The following is a 19,490-nucleotide window of genomic DNA, read 5'->3' as shown; positions in this document are numbered from 1 at the left end:
CATGGTGTAGTAGGCTATTCTGAATTATTTAATTTATTTCTCAACAGAGCAGTAATTCTATAACTTTGGCAAATGTATTTAAATTTATCAGGGGTACTGCAGTTCCTCCAGAACCCTTTGCGTGGCAATAATTCTATAAGGAAATAAATATTGAAGTGGGACGCTGGAGAGATGAAAGTTGCAGGCTCATCTTTAACCAAGGTGGCATAGCAGTTCAGACGTCTTTTGTCCTCGTCTTGTCGTGTCCTGTATATATATATATTTACAACTTTTTCACATACATTTTATTTTTATTTTCCATCAACTCATCTTCAAAACACTCTCCTGCAACCCGCCTCACCAATGTATATTTATAAAAAAGTATTATTTACCTCAGATCTGTAATCCTCCAAGAAGCTAGCCAGAAACTCCAAGAAGCTAGCCTGAAACTAGCCAGAAGCTAATCCAGAAGCTAGTTCAGAAGCTAGTTAGCTCCTTTACTGGCAAATCGTTAGTATTCAGCTAACCACGGTTTGTGGTCATCAGCTATCCTTTAGCTCGAAAATCTATCGTCAGTTCTGTACGGCGCAGCGCGGCTCGGAACGGAACATACCGGACCAATTTTTCTCTCCATGTCCCTGGATTTCGACTGCTCTCTGGACATTCATACCCGGATCTCACAGCTAGCTAGCTGCTATCCGTGTGACTATCGGCCTTCGTCGATTCTGGAGCAAACATCAATTATTCCGGAGCTAGCAAGCTCCGTCAATCACTCCTGAGTTCCATCAATCACACCTGGGCTGCAGTCACCTATCCGGACCCGTTTTACTGCCTTCGCGGAGCCCCACCGGGCCTTCACAACTGGACTGCCGACGTTATCTACCCGAAGGAGTTATTCGGCTGGCTCCTCCGTCGCGACGTTGCCTGAACGCCCATCTGCGGCCTGCTAACCGTTAGCTGTCTTACCGGCTGCTATCTGAATAGACAATCGGACATTTAAAAAAAATATATATATATATATTTTTTTTATTATTATTATTATGTTTTCTTCTTGGGCCTCTATAACTATATCTATTGTTTTTATTTTTTGTTGTTGTGTGATTTGGATTAATCCCCTCTACCACACGGAACCCCACTAATCTACTGACGGAACGCAAGAGGTAGCTAACAACAGACCTCCATCCTATGCTAGCTTGCTACCGATGCCCTGGCTAGCTGTCTAAATCACCAACCAACCTCTCCACTCACCGGACCCTTTTGATCACTCGACTAAGCATGCCTCTCCTTAATGTCAATATGTCTTGTCCATTTCTGTTCTGGTTAGTGTTTATTGGCTTATTTCACTGTAGAGCCTCTAGTCCTGCTCACTATACCTTATCCAACCTATTAGTTCCACCACCCACACATGCAATGACATCTCCTGGTTTCAACGATGTTTCTAGAGACAATATCTCTTTCTTCATCACTCAATACCTAGGTTTACCTCCACTGTATTCACATCCTACCATACATTTGTCTGTACATTATACCTTGATGCTATTTTATCGCCCCCAGAAACCTCCTTTTACTCTATGTTCCAGACGTTCTAGACGACCAATTCTCATAGCTTTTAGCCGTACCCTTATTCTACTCCTCCTATGTTCCTCTGGTGATGTAGAGGTGAATCCAGGCCCTGCAGTGCCTAGCTCCACTCCTATTCCCCAGGCGCTCTCTTTTGACGACTTCTGTAACCGTAATAGCCTTGGTTTCATGCATGTTAACATTAGAAGCCTCCTCCCTAAGTTTGTCCTATTCACTGCTTTAGCACACTCTGCCAACCCGGATGTTCTAGCTGTGTCTGAATCCTGGCTTAGGAAGACCACCAAAAACTCAGACATTTTAATTCCAAACTACAACATTTTCAGACAAGATAGAACTGCCAAAGGGGGCGGTGTTGCAATCTACTGCAAAGATAGCCTGCAGAGTTCTGTCCTACTATCCAGATCTGTACCCAAACAATTTTTACTTCTACTTTTAAAAATCCACCTCTCTAAAAACAAGTCTCTCACCGTTGCCGCCTGCTATAGACCACCCTCTGCCCCCAGCTGTGCTCTGGACACCATATCTGAACTGATTGCCCCCCATCTATCTTCAGAGTTCGTGCTGCTAGGCGACCTAAACTGGAACATGCTTAACACCCCAGCCATCCTACAATCTAAACTTGATGCCCTCAATCTCACACAAATTATCAATGAACCTACCAGGTACCTCCCCAAAACCTTAAACACGGGCACCCTCATAGATATCATCCTAACCAACTTCCCCTCTAAATACACCTCTGCTGTCTTCAACCAAGATCTCAGCGATCACTGCCTCATTGCCTGCATCCGTAATGGGTCAGCGGTCAAACGACCACCACTCATCACTGTAAAACGCTCCCTGAAACACTTCTGCGAGCAGGCCTTTCTAATCGACCTGGCCGGGGTATCCTGGAAGGATATTGATCTCATCCCGTCAGTAGAGGATGCCTGGATATTTTTTTTAAATGCCTTCCTAACCATCCTAAATAAACATGCCCCATTCAAGAAATTTAGAACCAGGAACAGATATAGCCCTTGGTTCTCCCCAGACCTGACTGCCCTTAACCAACACAAAAACATCCTATGGCGTTCTGCATTAGCATCGAACAGCCCCCGTGATATGCAGCTGTTCAGGGAAGCTAGAAATCATTATACACAGGCAGTTAGAAAAGCCAAGGCTAGCTTTTTCAAGCAGAAATTTGCTTCCTGCAACACTAACTCAAAAAAGTTCTGGGACACTGTAAAGTCCATGGAGAATAAGAACACCTCCTCCCAGCTGCCCACTGCACTGAAGATAGGAAACACTGTCACCACTGATAAATCCACCATAATTGAGAATTTCAATAAGCATTTTTCTACGGCTGGCCATGCTTTCCACCTGGCTACTCCTACCCCGGACAACAGCACTGCACCCCCAACAGCAACTCGCCCAAGCCTTCCCCATTTCTCCTTCTCCCAAATCCATTCAGCTGATGTTCTGAAAGAGCTGCAAAATCTGGACCCCTACAAATCAGCCGGGCTAGACAATCTGGACCCTTTCTTTCTAAAATTATCTGCCGAAATTGTTGCCACCCCTATTACTAGCCTGTTCAACCTCTCTTTCGTGTCGTCTGAGATTCCCAAAGATTGGAAAGCAGCTGCGGTCATCCCCCTCTTCAAAGGGGGGGACACTCTTGACCCAAACTGCTACAGACCTATATCTATCCTACCGTGCCTTTCTAAGGTCTTCGAAAGCCAAGTCAACAAACAGATTACCGACCATTTCGAATCTCACCATACCTTCTCTGCTATGCAATCTGGTTTCAGAGCTGGTCATGGGTGCACCTCAGCCACGCTCAAGGTCCTAAACGATATCTTAACCGCCATCGATAAGAAACATTACTGTGCAGCCGTATTCATTGATCTGGCCAAGGCTTTCGACTCTGTCAATCACCATATCCTCATCGGCAGACTCGACAGCCTTGGTTTCTCAAATGATTGCCTCGCCTGGTTCACCAACTACTTCTCTGATAGAGTTCAGTGTGTCAAATCGGAGGGTCTGCTGTCCGGACCTCTGGCAGTCTCTATGGGGGTGCCACAGGGTTCAATTCTTGGACCGACTCTCTTCTCTGTATACATCAATGAGGTCGCTCTTGCTGCTGGTGAGTCCCTGATCCACCTCTACGCAGACGACACCATTCTGTATACTTCCGGCCCTTCTTTGGACACTGTGTTAACAACCCTCCAGGCAAGCTTCAATGCCATACAACTCTCCTTCCGTGGCCTCCAATTGCTCTTAAATACAAGTAAAACTAAATGCATGCTCTTCAACCGATCGCTACCTGCACCTACCCGCCTGTCCAACATCACTACTCTGGACGGCTCTGACTTAAATACGTGGACAACTACAAATACTTAGGTGTCTGGTTAGATTGTAAACTCTCCTTCCAGACCCATATCAAACATCTCCAATCCAAAGTTAAATCTAGAATTGGCTTCCTATTTCGCAACAAAGCATCCTTCACTCATGCTGCCAAACATACCCTTGTAAAACTAACCATCCTACCAATCCTCGACTTTGGCGATGTCATTTACAAAATAGCCTCCAATACCCTACTCAACAAATTGGATGCAGTCTATCACAGTGCAATCCGTTTTATCACCAAAGCCCCATATACTACCCACCATTGCGACCTGTACGCTCTCGTTGGCTGGCCCTCGCTTCATACTCGTCGCCAAACCCACTGGCTCCATGTCATCTACAAGACCCTGCTAGGTAAAGTCCCCCCTTATCTCAGCTCGCTGGTCACCATAGCATCTCCCACCTGTAGCACACGCTCCAGCAGGTATATCTCTCTAGTCACCCCCAAAACCAATTCTTTCTTTGGCCGCCTCTCCTTCCAGTTCTCTGCTGCCAATGACTGGAACGAACTACAAAAATCTCTGAAACTGGAAACACTTATCTCCCTCACTAGCTTTAAGCACCAACTGTCAGAGCAGCTCACAGATTACTGCACCTGTACATAGCCCACCTATAATTTAGCCCAAACAACTACCTCTTTCCCAACTGTATTTAATTTTTATTTATTTATTTATTTTGCTCCTTTGCACCCCATTATTTTTTATTTCTACTTTGCACATTCTTCCATTGCAAAACTACCATTCCAGTATTTTACTTGCTATATTGTATTTACTTTGCCATCATGGCCTTTTTTGCCTTTACCTCCCTTCTCACCTCATTTGCTCACATTGTATATAGACTTGTTTATACTGCATTATTGACTGTATGTTTGTTTTTACTCCATGTGTAACTCTGTGTCGTTTTATCTGTCGAACTGCTTTGCTTTATCTTGGCCAGGTCGCAATTGTAAATGAGAACTTGTTCTCAACTTGCCTACCTGGTTAAATAAAGGTAAAATAAATAAAAAAATAAAAAAATGTCTATCGGAGAAGAGAGGGAGAGAGTTCATAGAAAGTGAATCTCATTCTAGTTATGTGGGAGATACAGACGCACTTCTCGCACAGCCACGGCCACCCGTTGTTCTCACACATACAGTAGGTTACAAGGTTGCGCTAAACCCGGGCCGGCCAAACCCCAATCAAGTCTTAGAATATAGGCCCGGGATGAAAATCGACTTTTTCACATTACGTTTTTTTTTTGTGGGGGCAGGAGAATTAACGAAGAGGCAACTCAAATGAAATTTTTTTTTTTTCAGATGTGGATGAGGGCCTCTAGCAGGTCGTTTGTGTTGTTGGGTGGATCTTGGCTGTTCACAGGTCTTGGTGTGCCTCCCCACAGTCTTCCTGGTGGTAGGGGGGTCAAGGGGGGGGGGGGGGGGGTGACAGTTTCTCAGAGGGATAGGTTGTGTTTTCTGGCATCAGGGTTTGGTTTCTGGGGTGGTCTTCAGGTCTGGTCTCTTGTTGGTCTGTTGTTTGTCTGGTCTCTTGTTGGTCTGTTGTTTGTCTGGTCTCTTGTCTGGTCTCTTGTTGGTCTGTTGTTTGTCTGGTCTCTTGTCTGGTCTCTTGTTGGTCTGTTGTTTGTCTGGTCTCTTGTCTGGTCTCTTGTCTGGTCTCTTGTCTGGTCTCTTGTCTGGTCTCTTGTCTGGTCTCTTGTTTGTCTGGTCTCTTGTTCCGTCTGTTGTTTGTCTGGTCTCTTGTTTGTCTGGTCTCTTGTTCCGTCTGTTGTTTGTCTGGTCTGTTGTTTCTCTGGTCTCTTGTCTGGTCTGTTGTTTGTCTGGTCTCTTTTCTGGTCTCTTGTTGGTCTGTTGTTTGTCTGGTCTCTTGTTTGTCTGGTGTCTTGTCTGGTCTCTTGTTTGTCTGGTCTCTTGTTTGTCTGGTGTCTTGTCTGGTCTCTTGTTTGTCTGGTCTCTTGTTTGTCTGGTGTCTTGTCTGGTCTGTTGTTTGTCTGGTCTCTTGTTGGTCTGTTGTTTGTCTGGTCTCTTGTTGGTCTGTTGTTTGTCTGGTCTCTTGTTGGTCTGTTGTTTGTCTGGTCTCTTGTCTAGTCTCTTGTTGGTCTGGTCTCTTGTTGGTCTGGTCTCTTGTCTGGTCTCTTGTTGGTCTGGTCTCTTGTCTGGTCTCTTGTTGGTCTGGTGTCTTGTCTGGTCTCTTGTTTGTCTGGTGTCTTGTCTGGTCTCTTGTTTGTCTGGTGTCTTGTCTGGTCTGTTGTTTGTCTGGTCTCTTGTCTGGTCTGTTGTTTGTCTGGTCTGTTGTTTCTCTGGTCTCTTGTCTGGTCTGTTGTTTGTCTGGTCTCTTTTCTGGTCTCTTGTTGGTCTGTTGTTTGTCTGGTCTCTTGTTTGTCTGGTCTCTTGTTTGTCTGGTGTCTTGTCTGGTCTCTTGTTTGTCTGGTCTCTTGTTTGTCTGGTGTCTTGTCTGGTGTCTGGTGTCTTGTTTGTCTGGTGTCTTGTCTGGTCTGTTGTTTGTCTGGTCTCTTGTTGGTCTGTTGTTTGTCTGGTCTCTTGTTGGTCTGTTGTTTGTCTGGTCTCTTGTCTAGTCTGTTGTTTGTCTGGTCTCTTGTCTAGTCTCTTGTTGGTCTGGTCTCTTGTCTGGTCTCTTGTTGGTCTGGTCTCTTGTCTGGTCTCTTGTTGGTCTGGTCTCTTGTCTGGTCTCTTGTTGGTCTGTTCTCTTGTCTGGTCTCTTGTTGGTCTGGTCTCTTGTCTGGTCTCTTGTTGGTCTGGTCTCTTGTCTGGTCTCTTGTTGGTCTGGTCTCTTGTCTGGTCTCTTGTTGGTCTGGTCTCTTGTCTGGTCTCTTGTTGGTCTGGTCTCTTGTCTGGTCTCTTGTTGGTCTGGTCTCTTGTCTGGTCTCTTGTTGGTCTGGTCTCTTGTCTGGTCTCTTGTTGGTCTGGTCTCTTGTCTGGTCTCTTGTCTGGTCTCTTGTTGGTCTGGTCTCTTGTCTGGTCTCTTGTTGGTCTGGTCTCTTGTTGGTCTGGTCTCTTGTTGGTCTGGTCTCTTGTCTGGTCTCTTGTTGGTCTGTTTGTCTGGTCTCTTGTCTGGTCTGTTGTTTGTCTGGTTTCTTGTCTGGTCTCTTGTCTGGTCTCTTGTTGATCTGTTGTTTGTCTGGTCTCTTGTTGATCTGTTGTTTGTCTGATCTCTTGTTGGTCTGTTTGTCTGGCCTGTTGTCTGGTCTCTTGTTGGTCTGTTGTTTGTCTGGTCTCTTGTTGGTCTCTTGTCTGGTCTGATGTTTGTCTGGTCTCTTGTTGGTCTGTTGTTTGTCTGATCTCTTGTTGGTCTCTTGTCTGGTCTGGTCTCTTGTTGGTCTGTTGTTTGTCAGGTCTCTTGTTGGTCTGTTGTTTGTCTGGTCTTTTACGTTTGGTAATTTTTTTTGTCCAGTTTGGGTCATCATCATCTAAGAAAAGGAGTTGTGAGGCGAGGGGTTCTTCCGGTTGTATGGTAACTTTCGAAACTGGCTTCCCTTTGACGAGGGGGGGGTGGCTAGGACGGGATTTGTTGGGGGGGGGACAGAGGTGGGTGCTGTTTCTGGGACATCTTGGGTGGTGGATTGGGCGGTGCCTGTGGGGAGGTCTGGGGTCTGGTTCTGTGTCTTCGTTGTTGTCTGGGGGTGGGGGGGTTGGGATTTGGGTTAGTGTGGTTGCATTTGGTGGCGTTAGCCCTTGCCCTGCTGGCCTAGGAACTGGGGCAGGTTTTTGAAGAAGTGGTGCTCTTTCCCGCACAGGTTGTAGGGGCATATGGATACACAGTCTGTCTTTACAGATCTTGCAGACGATGACTTTGCAGGCTGTAGCCAGATGGCCCAGTTCCTGCACAGTTTTGGGCATGCCGTAGTAGTGGACGGAACCTCTGTTGTTCCCCAGTGTGATGGTGCTGGGAAGCGGTTGGGTCCGGTCTCAACTGGACCGGCCATTTTAGTTCCCCAGTCCAGACGTTGTCTTCGTCCAGGACCCTCCTAGCCGCTGACTTGAGGATGGAGAACCTACTTAACCAAACGTGTATGTTATAGTCCTGGATGCATTCATTTTAGACGTTTTACTGTAACTACCCCAGGCGCTGCTCTATTGTTCCCTTCCTACAGCTGGTCTGTTTTATTCTCCTCTTCGGGCTTTTCTTTTGTTCTCTCTTTATCTGTCCTCTCATTCCCTCTCCTCTCTCTCTCCATCTCTCTTTAATACAGCCCCAGGGCCAGACGCTTCATTCATCCCTTTATATAATTCAAGTCTTCTCAAGGGGTCTACAGACAATACGCAGACGGGGCCGATGGAGCGTGGCGCAGTGTTGCAATGTCGTCACAAAAGGGGGCCAGCTCCTTGTAATATCCTCCAACATTCGACACAGTTTCTTTCCGACATGGAAATTGAGACCTGACGCGTTATCCCTTGGGAAGACTGAGGGGTTATTATTTTATATTGAATGAGTTTTGCAACGTCCCACCGCTGTGTCGACATCACATTTTCCCAGCATCCCTTCTAGTATAAACACAGACGAGATGGACGTTCTGCTACTTCGTTTGTACCGCTTGCAAATGTCCTTTTTAAATTATTTTTTATAATAAGATTTAGCTAAACGCAATTATTATAAAAATAGTTGTGTGCTTTTTTTTCTTCTCTCATTCATACATTTACCTGTTTGTTTTTTTTTGTGTGTAAATGTTTTTTAAAACTTATTTCCTCGTTCCCATATTACTGGTGTTTGTTTTCTCTTATTTCCCTGTTTTACGTCAGACTATGTTCCTCTTGTGATAGTAAACACATATCTGAAAATGTATTTGTCTGGTTATTTGTACATGTGGCCGAAAGTATAGTTGTTTTCAACAGTCACTCGGTAAACTTGTTGGGCTTTTGTACATGAGCTCCATTGACAGGCCACTACACACAACCTGGTGTTATGTAGATGAGGGTCTAGCCTCGTTGTCTACAGCTGGACAGCAATTCTCACCTCCCCCTCTCATGAGTAGTAGTAGCAGTCCGAGCTCTAGCAACTGCAATACAAAAAAGAGACATGTTTGCTTCTGTGGCAAAAAAAAAGTCGTGTTGTAAAACAGAACGCCAGACTAGCCTGACGTGTAGCTCGCGCTTGTACACGAGCGTAGAACGCCGGATCAGGAAGTTCAATCGTCCTCGCTAGCTAGAGTCAAAAAAAAAAGAGTGCCTTGGCTCCTCTTGCTTGGTTAAGCATCTCTGACTCCCCAAGCCCCCTACAAACGTGCATGCGCGCAGGTCTACGTACGTTGGACCCATTTAGAGATTCACTGTTTAACTTGATCCTCTTAAAATGTTCTTCTCTGTGGAGAAGTTTATCCTGAATACAACCATAGAATAATATACTGTTGCTGTCTTACGGTACATAGATAACAGTAAGAGTATTGGATGTCGTAAATGGATTACAGTAACCGTATTGGTACCATAAAACTGGTTATGGTAACATACTGTACCATTTCTTTTACTGTAAAATGTACTTTTACTGCCTGTAAATTACCGTAAAAACAATGGTAAAATTTTTTTGGGACAGTGTACCATGATATCGTTACTCTGACAGTACAAATCACTAGGAATCTGTTCAGCTTTCCTCAGCCCATTGACATTTCAGGGTATTTGTTTTAATGTCACAGTTGTCATCTGATTATCTGTTTCTGTGTTGACCAGGTACAAGGCTGTCATCGAGGCGTGTTCCCTGCAGCCGGATATCGACATCCTGCCACAGGGAGACCAGACGGAGATCGGAGAGAGGGTCAGTGACCCGCACCATTACTGTTTCTGTCACTCGGGACCACTCGTACCTGTCACTGTTTCTGTCACTCGGGACCACTCGTACCTGTCACTGTCACTGTTTCTGTCACTGTTTCTGTCACTCGGGACCACTCGTACCTGTCACTGTTTCTGTCACTCGGGACCACTCGTACCTGTCACTGTCACTGTTTCTGTCACTGTTTCTGTAACTCGGGACCACTCGTACCTGTCACTGTTTCTGTCACTCGGGACCACTCGTACCTGTCACTGTCACTGTTTCTGTCACTCGGGACCACTCGTACCTGTCACTGTCACTGTTTCTGTCACTCGGGACCACTCGTACCTGTCACTGTTTCTGTCACTCGGGACCACTCGTACCTGTCACTGTTTCTGTCACTCGGGACCACTCGTACCTGTCACTGTCACTGTTTCTGTCACTCGGGACCACTCGTACCTGTCACTGTCACTGTTTCTGTCACTCGGGACCACTCGTACCTGTCACTGTCACTGTTTCTGTCACTCGGGACCACTCGTACCTGTCACTGTCACTGTTTCTGTCATTGTTTCTGTCACTCGGGACCACTCGTACCTGTCACTGTCACTGTTTCTGTCACTCGGGACCACTCGTACCTGTCTCTGTCACTGTTTCTGTCACTCGGGACCACTCGTACCTGTCTCTGTCACTGTTTCTGTCACTCGGGACCACTCGTACCTGTCACTGTTTCTGTCATTCGGGACCACTCGTACCTGTCACTGTTTCTGTCACTCGGGACCACTCGTACCTGTCTCTGTTTCTGTCACTCGGGACCACTCGTACCTGTCTCTGTTTCTGTCACTCGGGACCACTCGTACCTGTCTCTGTTTCTGTCACTCGGGACCACTCGTACCTGTCACTGTTTCTGTCATTCGGGACCACTCGTACCTGTCACTGTTTCTGTCACTCGGGACCACTCATACCTGTCTCTGTTTCTGTCACTCGGGACCACTCGTACCTGTCTCTGTTTCTGTCACTCGGGACCACTCGTACCTGTCTCTGTTTCTGTCACTCGGGACCACTCGTACCTGTCACTGTTTCTGTCACTCGGGACCACTCGTACCTGTCACTCGGGACCACTCGTACCTGTCACTGTTTCTGTCACTCGGGACCACTCGTACCTGTCTCTTGTCACTGTTTCTGTCACTCGGGACCACTCGTACCTGTCACTCGGGACCACTCGTACCTGTCACTGTTTCTGTCACTCGGGACCACTCGTACCTGTCTCTTGTCACTGTTTCTGTCACTCGGGACCACTCGTACCTGTCTCTTGTCATTCTCCCTTACTAAATGGCAATCGAGGGGACCACATTATAATAGTAGTAATCAAGTATAACCTTTTATAGAATCTTGATGTATTCAGGTTTGAGACAGAATCTCTTTCGCTATAGAGAGCCCTGTCACCACCTATCTGGTTGTTTGTACTGTATGTACAGGAAGCTAGCTTCGCCAGAGCTCACCCAGTACACTGTCATGTCTGTTTTGTTCAGGCATTATCCTGTTACGTAAGCAGGTCTTGGTTGTGTTTCTGTGTGAGTGTGTGTTGTAATAATATTGTGGTGTTTATTTCTGTAATGTTGCTGTTTGTGTAACCTCTCGTGAATAGACTACGTGAACATACGCAAGATTTGAGTTCTGGGTGATGTGTGTGTGTTAATTGGTGTGCACTACTACTTCTATAGAATAGGCATGACCCTGTTATGCAGAGAGAGGTGGATAGTAGATCTTTCCACGACAGCGAGTCTTAGTGGCAGTAAAGGAAGAAGAGGGCAGATACATCAGCCTACCTTTGGGGAGAGCTCCTGACTCAATCTCTCGCGCGCGCGCGCACACACACACACACACACACACACACACACACACACACACACACACACACACACACACACACACACACACACACACACACACACACACACACACACACACACACACACACACTGTAAAATGGTCTGATAACGCTGAGATTGTACACTCCACGTACCTCCATTCATTCTGTCCCTCCTCCCTCTCTCTCCACAGGGTATAGTTCTATCTGGAGGGCAGCGCCAGCGTATAGGTGTGGCCAGAGCCCTGTACCAACAGGCCAACGTGGTCTTCCTGGTGAGAGAACCTGTCTACACGGTGACCTCAGCTTCATCTACAAGAATCATGTTGAGTCACATAGAACCGATATTCTCCCCCTTTAGAATCATGTTGAGTCACATAGAACCGATATTCTCCCCCTTTTGAATCATGTTGAGTCACATAGAACCGATATTCTCCCCCTTTTGAATCATGTTGAGTCACATAGAACCGATATTCTCCCCCTTTTGCAAACCACTCTTCACCTCGTCTCTGCATTCATTTATTCTGCGTTGGAAACATTGGGAGGAAGCTAGAATACATTGTCTTTGATTGTAGGCCATGGAAGCATGTCCCTCTGTGTTGTTTCAGGATGACCCGTTCTCAGCGTTGGACATTCACCTGAGTGACCACCTGATGCAGGAGGGCATCCTCAAACTGTTGAGAGAAGAGAAGAGGACTGTGGTGCTGGTCACTCACAAGCTACAGTACCTACCACACGCTGACTGGGTGAGAGTAGAGTGTGCGGGCACGCATGTGTGTGTATTGTGTTTCCACAAGCAGCGTTCTTCACTCACATCCAGACGGCCACTAATTCAGTCCCTCTCTCCCTCCGTGGTCAGATCGTAGCGATGAAGAACGGGACCACTCAAACCGAGGGGACTCTGAAAGACATCCAGAACTCTGAACCGGAGCTGTTTGAACAGTGGAAGACCCTGATGCACCGGCAGGACGGAGAGTTTGAGAAGGTACTGTATCGGACCGCGTGTCTCCAGGTGGCCATAATAGGGTCAAAAGGGGTGTGATGATGACACATCCTCACCTCTCATAGGCCTGAGTTTACACGGGCAGCCCAATTCTGATCGTTTGCCCAGTTATTAGTCAAAATAGCTGATCTGATTGGTCAGAAGACTAATAAGTGAAAAAAGATCAGGGCTCCTGCGTTCAGTACGAATAACGGTGTGATGAATTAAATGGAAACGGTGCCGTACTGAACAACCGGAAGAACGGTGTGAGGAATTAAACGGAAACGGTGCCGTACTGAACAACCGGAAGAACGGTGTGATGAATTAAACGGAAACGGTGCCGTACTGAACAACCGTAAGAACGGTGTGATGAATTAAACGGAAACGGTGCCGTACTAAACAACCGGAAGAACGGTGTGATGAATTAAATGGAAACGGTGCCGTACTGAACAACCGGAAGAACGGTGTGATGAATTAAATGGAAACGGTGCCGTACTGAACAACCGGAAGAACGGTGTGATGAATTAAACGGAAACGGTGCCGTACTGAACAACCAGTTGGAAGAACGGTGTGATGAATTAAACGGAAACGGTGCCGTACTGAACAACCGGAAGAACGGTGTGATGAATTAAACGGAAACGGTGCCGTACTGAACAACCGGAAGAACGGTGTGCCGCAGGAGTTTTAGCGATTTCAAATGTTTACACCCATATTGATCAGGCCTCACCTTGCCACACGGGAGCAAACATATCACGTCATATCAGCGAACTGAACGCAGCCCAAAACAGAGCTGCCTGATTAAACACAACCATATACAGATACGGTGCATTCGGAAAGTATTCAGACCCCTTGACTTTGTCCACATTTTGTTACGTTACAGCCTTTTACTACAAGTTGTTGAAACATCCCAAGAATGATCAACTGAAACAGGATGCACCTCAGCTCAATTTCGAGTCTCAAAGCAAAGGGTCTGAATACTGATATAAATAAGGGATTTCTGTTTTGTATTTTTCATAAATTAGCAACATTTTCCCCCAAAAAACAACCGTTTTTGGTTTGTCCTTATGGGTTTTGTGTGAAGATTGATGAGACTTTTAGAATCAGGCTATAAATGGAAGTACACAACGTAACGGACGACTTCGTCACAGGGTCACACAACTGATGAGCAACGGGGCTTTGTCCTTATGGGTGGAAGTACACAACGTAACGGACGACTTCGTCACAGGGTCACACAACTGATGAGCAACGGGGCTTTGTCCTTATGGGTGGAAGTACACAACGTAACGGACGACTTCGTCACTGGGTCACACAACTGATGAGCAACGGGGCTTTGTCCTTATGGGTGGAAGTACACAACGTAACGGACGACTTCGTCACAGGGTCACACAACTGATGAGCAACGGGGCTTTGTCCTTATGGGTGGAAGTACACAACGTAACGGACGACTTCGTCACTGGGTCACACAACTGATGAGCAACGGGGCTTTGTCCTTATGGGTGGAAGTACACAACGTAACGGACGACTTCGTCACTGGGTCACACAACTGATGAGCAACGGGGCTTGTTCTTTTTGGCTCATTTCAAATCTATTTCAGCAAACTGTCTCAGCTGAAACTCTGATGTGTGTCCGTGTGCGTTCTCCAGGAGACAGTGCCTGAGAGTATGACGGTGTTGGAGCGCAAGAACCTGAGGAGAGCCATGTACTCCAAAGAGGCCGCCAAGACTGAGGAGGAGGACAAAGGTGAGAGGTCAAAGTTCACAAACTTCCCAAATGGGATTGAAGGACACCGGCTGTCAATCACTCACTAATGGGAACCAGGGGGGTTAGCATGGGCTAACTAGTTACTAGCTAGTTACTTCAGTATGCTTTGGGCTAACTAGTTACTAGCTAGTTACTTCAGTATGCTTTGGGCTAACTAGTTACTAGCTAGTTACTTCAGTATGCTTTGGGCTAACTAGTTACTAGCTAGTTACTTCAGGATGCTTTGTTTGTGGAGACTACAAAATGGCAGGTGCTCCATTTACTAGGTGTTAAAATGGGATGCCTCTGCAGAGTATCAGTTTTTGAACCGATAGTGAGACTAACGGTGTGTGTGTGATCCTGTGGGGTCTGTCTGTGGCGATGTCCCAGTAAAGCACCTCAGCTCAAACTCTGCGCTCTGCGCTCTTTCTTTGTCAACACTGATCTGTAAAAGACGTGGACTAGTCAAGTCCTGGGCCAGAGACTTCTACCTCTTTTAAGATCTGCTGAAAAGGAAAAGGGGGGAATCTGGTCCTGGGGGGGGCTACATTTTCTGCTGGTTTTCATCCTTCAACCAACAACTGGTTTTAGGCCTGACAAACCAGGTGAAGAATCAATGCCAATGGTAGAATAAAGTACCAGAGGGAAATGAGAACCAACACACTGCTGCTGCCTAGGACCAGAGTCCCACACTGGTTCAGAGTATTGGGACAAACCCTGTGTGTGTGTCTCTCCGCTGTGATGTCCAGATAGAAGTTACCCTTAGGCACAGATCTAGGATCAGCGTACCCTCCCCATCCCCAAATCATTACCTTTATCCACAAAACTGACTCAAGATCAGGATCTATCTAAGGGCAAATGCATCCTATGTGCTGAGGTGAAAGTGTCATGGTAGTGGTACTGTGCTCTTTATTCTGTGTTCTGTGTTGTCTCCTGTGTTCTGGTGTCACCCCGGTGTGGACTGAGACAACCCCAGCGCAGGGTGCCGCTGCTCTTGTAGACGTGGCAGGTTTGGGTTGACCGCATGGTTTTACTGAGTGGTTCCCGGTCCGCGACCAGTCTGTGTCATCGTGTTGCAACTGCGCCCCGTACTGCGCCCCGTACTCCGTCCTGTGTGGCTCCCGTGTAGGCTTGCAGCTCGCAGACTCATGCTCCGCTTCGTGCCATTTCCATTCTCTTGTTTTCTCCCTCTCTCTTTCCCTCCCATCCTCCGCTCTTTCTTTCCTGATCTCTCCCTCCGGCCTGTCCCGGAGACACGCCCATTCAGTCGTCAGCACTGAGGCTTGCCCGCATGGTGTCATGTATGTTTCGATAAGGGGAAGAGGTGGGTAGTCGTCGGCACTGCTCCGCTCCCCATGGTCAATGTGTCCTGTCTACTGTCCCTGCTCTATGTGCTCGGTCTAACCCAACACATGAAACAAACGATGTATCGATGCAGGACTGAACGACCAGTTGGCCGTGTGGTCATGGCTAGAAGGGATCCAGCTTTTGTCAAATGAATGTCAGATTTTAATTTTGGTAGCAGGTTAGGGGGATTTGGTTAAGGTGTAGAAAAATGGTTAGGGTTAGCTAAAATGCAACAACCACAATCCCTTCAGAGCCATGACCCTGCTCTGTCTCTAGCTGAAGCTATATTTCTGTCTTTTCTCTTCCCCTTCTCTTCCCCCTGTCTTTTCTCTTCCCCCTGTCTTTTCTCTCCCCCTTCTCTTCCCCCTGTCTTTTCTCTTCCCCCTGTCTTTTCTCTCCCCCTTCTCTTCCCCCTGTCTTTTCTCTTCCCCCTGTCTTTTCTCTCCCCCTTCTCTTCCCCCTGTCTTTTCTCTTCCCCCTCTCTTTTCTCTTCCCCCAGTCTTTTCTCTCCCCCTTCTCTTCCCCCTGTCTTTTCTCTTCCCCCTCTCTTTTCTCTCCCCCTTCTCTTCCCCCTGTCTTTTCTCTTCCCCCTCTCTTTTCTCTCTCTAACTGTTTCTCTCTCTCGCCACCTGAGCTGCTGTGAAATGGCCTATCACGCTGCCTTCCAGTCTTTCAGTCAGTAGCTGAAACAGCCTTCCTCTCCTGAGTCCCATTTCACTTCATGTCCTCCTGCTCCTCACTAGCCACACAGATACGCCTGTCATATTGTAACCATTAGAGAGAGCGAAAGGACATGGAGAAGAAGAAGAGAGACCGGGATATAGGGGGAGAGAGGAGGAGGGGAGAAGCAGAGAGAGGCGAGATGGAAGGGGCATATATATAGTGGGGACACACACACACAGCCCCCCCACCCCCCACCCCCACCCTCACACAGTCTATCCCTCTCTCATGCAAATCTCTGTTCTTCCAGAAGAGTCTGTGGACAGTGACGAGGAGGACAATCTGTCCCAGGCCATGCGTCACCGCACCACCATCCCCTGGCACTCCTGTGGGGTCTACCTGTCCTCTGCAGGGCTCCTCCTCCTGCTGCTGCTCCTCCTATCACAGCTCTTTAAACACTCCCTCATGGTTGCCATCGACTACTGGCTGGCCCACTGGACGTCCCGCGTCATCAATGCCAAGATGGAAGCCACCGGGAGGAATTGCACCGTCGCTCAGGTCAGGTGACAGGCTTCAATTTCTACCAAACCAAATGGCAATGTGCTTTTAAAACACTGTGGCTTTAATCTACAGTAACTCTTTACCTTACAGTGTAGTATTTACTTTAAAGGACCTGGTGAAATGTTAGTTACGTACTCACTCCCCTTGGCGTTTCTCCTAGTTTGTTGCATTACAACCTGTAATTTAAATTGATTTTGATTTTGATTTCATATAATGGACATACACAAAATAGTCCAAATTGGTGAAGTGAAATAAAAAATAAAAAACTCGTGGTGAAAAGTGGTGCGTGCATATCTATTCACCCCCTTTGCTATGAAGCCCCTAAATAAATCAAAATACCTGTTCTGAAAGGCCCCAGAGTCTGCAACACCACTAAGCCTTGGGCACCACCAAGCAAGTGGCACCATGAAGACCAAGGAGCTCTCCAAACAGGTCAGGGACAAAGTTGTGGAGAAGTACAGATCAGGGTTGGGTTATAACAAAAATATCAGAAACTTTGAACATCCCACAGAGCTCCATTAAATCCATTATTAAAAAATTGAATATAGCACCATAACAAACCTGCCAAGAGAGGCCCGCCCACCAAAACTCACGGACCAGGCAAGCAGGGCATTAATCAGAGAGGCAACAAAGAGACCAAAGATAACCCTGAAGGATCTGCAAAGTTCCACAGTGGAGATTGAAGTATCTGTCCATAGGGCCACTTTAAGCAGTACACTCCACAGAGCTGGGCTTTACAGAAGAGTGGCCAGAAAAAAAGCCATTGCTTAAAGAAAAAAATAAGCAAACATGTTTGGTGTTCGCCAAAAGGCATGTGGGAGACTCCCCAAACATATGGAAGAAGGTACTCTGGTCAGATGAGACTAAAATTGAGCTTTTTGGCCATCAAGGAAAACATGTCTGGCGCAAACCCAACACCTCTCATCACCCTGAGAATACCATCCCATGCGGTGGGGATGTTTTTCATCAGCAGGGCCTGGGAAACTGGTCAGAATTTAAGAAATTATGGCGAAATCCTTGAGGGATCCTGCTTTAGTCTTCCAGAGATTTGAGACTGGGACGGAGGTTCACCTTCCAGCAGGACAATGACCCTAAGCACCCTACTGCTAAAGCAACACTCAGGTGGTTTAAGGGGAAACATTTACATGTCTTGGAATGGCCTAGTCAAAATCCAGACCTCAATCCAATTGAGAATCTGTGGTATGACTTACCATCAACCTGAGCCCATCAAACTGGAGCAGTTTTGCCTTGAAGAATGGGCGAAAATCCCAGTGGCTAGATGTGCCAAGCTTATAGAGACATGCCCGAAGAGACTTGAAGCTGTAATTGCTGAGATAGGTGGCTCTACAAAGTATTGATTTTGGGGGGGTGAATAGTTATGCACGCTTAGGACCCTGGGACTGAACACCCCCCTTTGCAACTGGATCCTGGACATCCTGATGGGCCGACCCAAGGGGGTGAGGGTAGATAACATCACCTCCGCCACGCTGACCGTCAACACGGGGGCCCCACAGGGGTGTGTGCTTAGTCCCCTTCTGTACTCCCTGGTCACCCACGACTGCTTGGGCTTGCACGACTTCAACACAATCATCAAGTATGCTGACGACACGACGGTGGTAGGCCTGATCACCGGCAACGATGAGACAGTCTACAGGGAGGTGGTCAGTTACCTGGCAGGGTGGTGCCGGGACAACAACCTCTCCCTCAACTTTAGTCCAAGGAGCTGATTGTGGACTACAGGAAATCGAGGGGCGAGCATGCCCCCATCCACATCGACCGGGCTGCAGTGGAGCAGTTCAAGAGCTTCAAGTTACTCAATGTCCAAATCACTAAGGACTTAAAATGCTCCACACGCCCACATTCGTGAAGAAGGCGCGACAGAGCCTCTTCCCCCTCAGGAGGTTGAAAAGGTTTGGAATGGGAACTCAAATCCTCAAAAAGATACCATTGAGAGCATCTTGACTGGCTGCATCTCTGCTTGATATGGCAACAGCACCGCCCTCGATCGCATGGCGCTACAGAGTTTGGTGCGGACAGCCCAGTATATCACTGGGGCCGAGCTCCCTGCCATCCAGGACATCTATACCAGGCGGTGTGAAAGGAAGACCCGGAAAATCATTAACGACTCCAGCCACCTAAGCCATAGACGGTTCTCTCTGCTTCCTCTCAGCAAACGTTACCACTGCATCAAGTCTGACGCCAACAGGCTAATGAACAGCTTCTATCCCCAAGCCAGGGGGCTTTAGTCTGCTAAATAGCAAACAAAATGGCTACACAGACTATCTGAGTTGACCCTTGTGTGTGTGTGTGTGTGTGTGTGTTTATATATATTTTGTTGTTGCATGGTCTCCGTTGATTGTGAATTATAACCGGAAGCGTTTCTAGGTTCCAATAAATGTTACCCTCACAAAGATAGGATTGATATTCTCATCATGGCAATGTCTCCCCAACCTCATTGTGTATTGACGTAATGTTATTACCGGTATTAGGAATTGAGTATACACACACAAGCATACATATACATATATATATATATATATATATATACAGGAGAGTATACACACACAAGCATTCATATATAATTACAGGAGAGGGTAAGCTGTGTCATTCACACATTAGGGCCGTGGCAGGTGTGTGGGTTATC

General features: G+C 47.0%; 1 protein-coding gene across 6 annotated transcripts in view; it reads left to right on the top strand.

The window, feature by feature from the left end:
• LOC109867182 (ATP-binding cassette sub-family C member 8-like) overlaps positions 1-19,490 on the top strand; it is a 148,089-nt gene that overhangs the window by 106,637 nt on the left and 21,962 nt on the right. For 5 of the 6 annotated variants that reach the window (XM_031801713.1, XM_020456174.2, XM_031801715.1 and 2 more), the window contains exons 21-26: positions 9,611-9,695; positions 11,751-11,831; positions 12,165-12,302; positions 12,416-12,541; positions 14,182-14,278; positions 16,596-16,843. In XM_031801713.1, coding sequence (XP_031657573.1) covers positions 9,611-9,695; positions 11,751-11,831; positions 12,165-12,302; positions 12,416-12,541; positions 14,182-14,278; positions 16,596-16,843 — 775 coding nt within the window. The remainder of the gene's footprint in view (positions 1-9,610; positions 9,696-11,750; positions 11,832-12,164; positions 12,303-12,415; positions 12,542-14,181; positions 14,279-16,595; positions 16,844-19,490) is intronic. The other variant, XM_031801714.1, reaches the window with a different exon arrangement.

The sequence above is a fragment of the Oncorhynchus kisutch genome, linkage group LG22 (assembly GCF_002021735.2).
Source record: "Oncorhynchus kisutch isolate 150728-3 linkage group LG22, Okis_V2, whole genome shotgun sequence".
Taxonomy (NCBI): Eukaryota; Metazoa; Chordata; class Actinopteri; order Salmoniformes; family Salmonidae; genus Oncorhynchus; species Oncorhynchus kisutch.
Note: the sequence above shows the minus strand (reverse complement) of the source record. Positions and strands in the feature narration are given on the sequence as shown.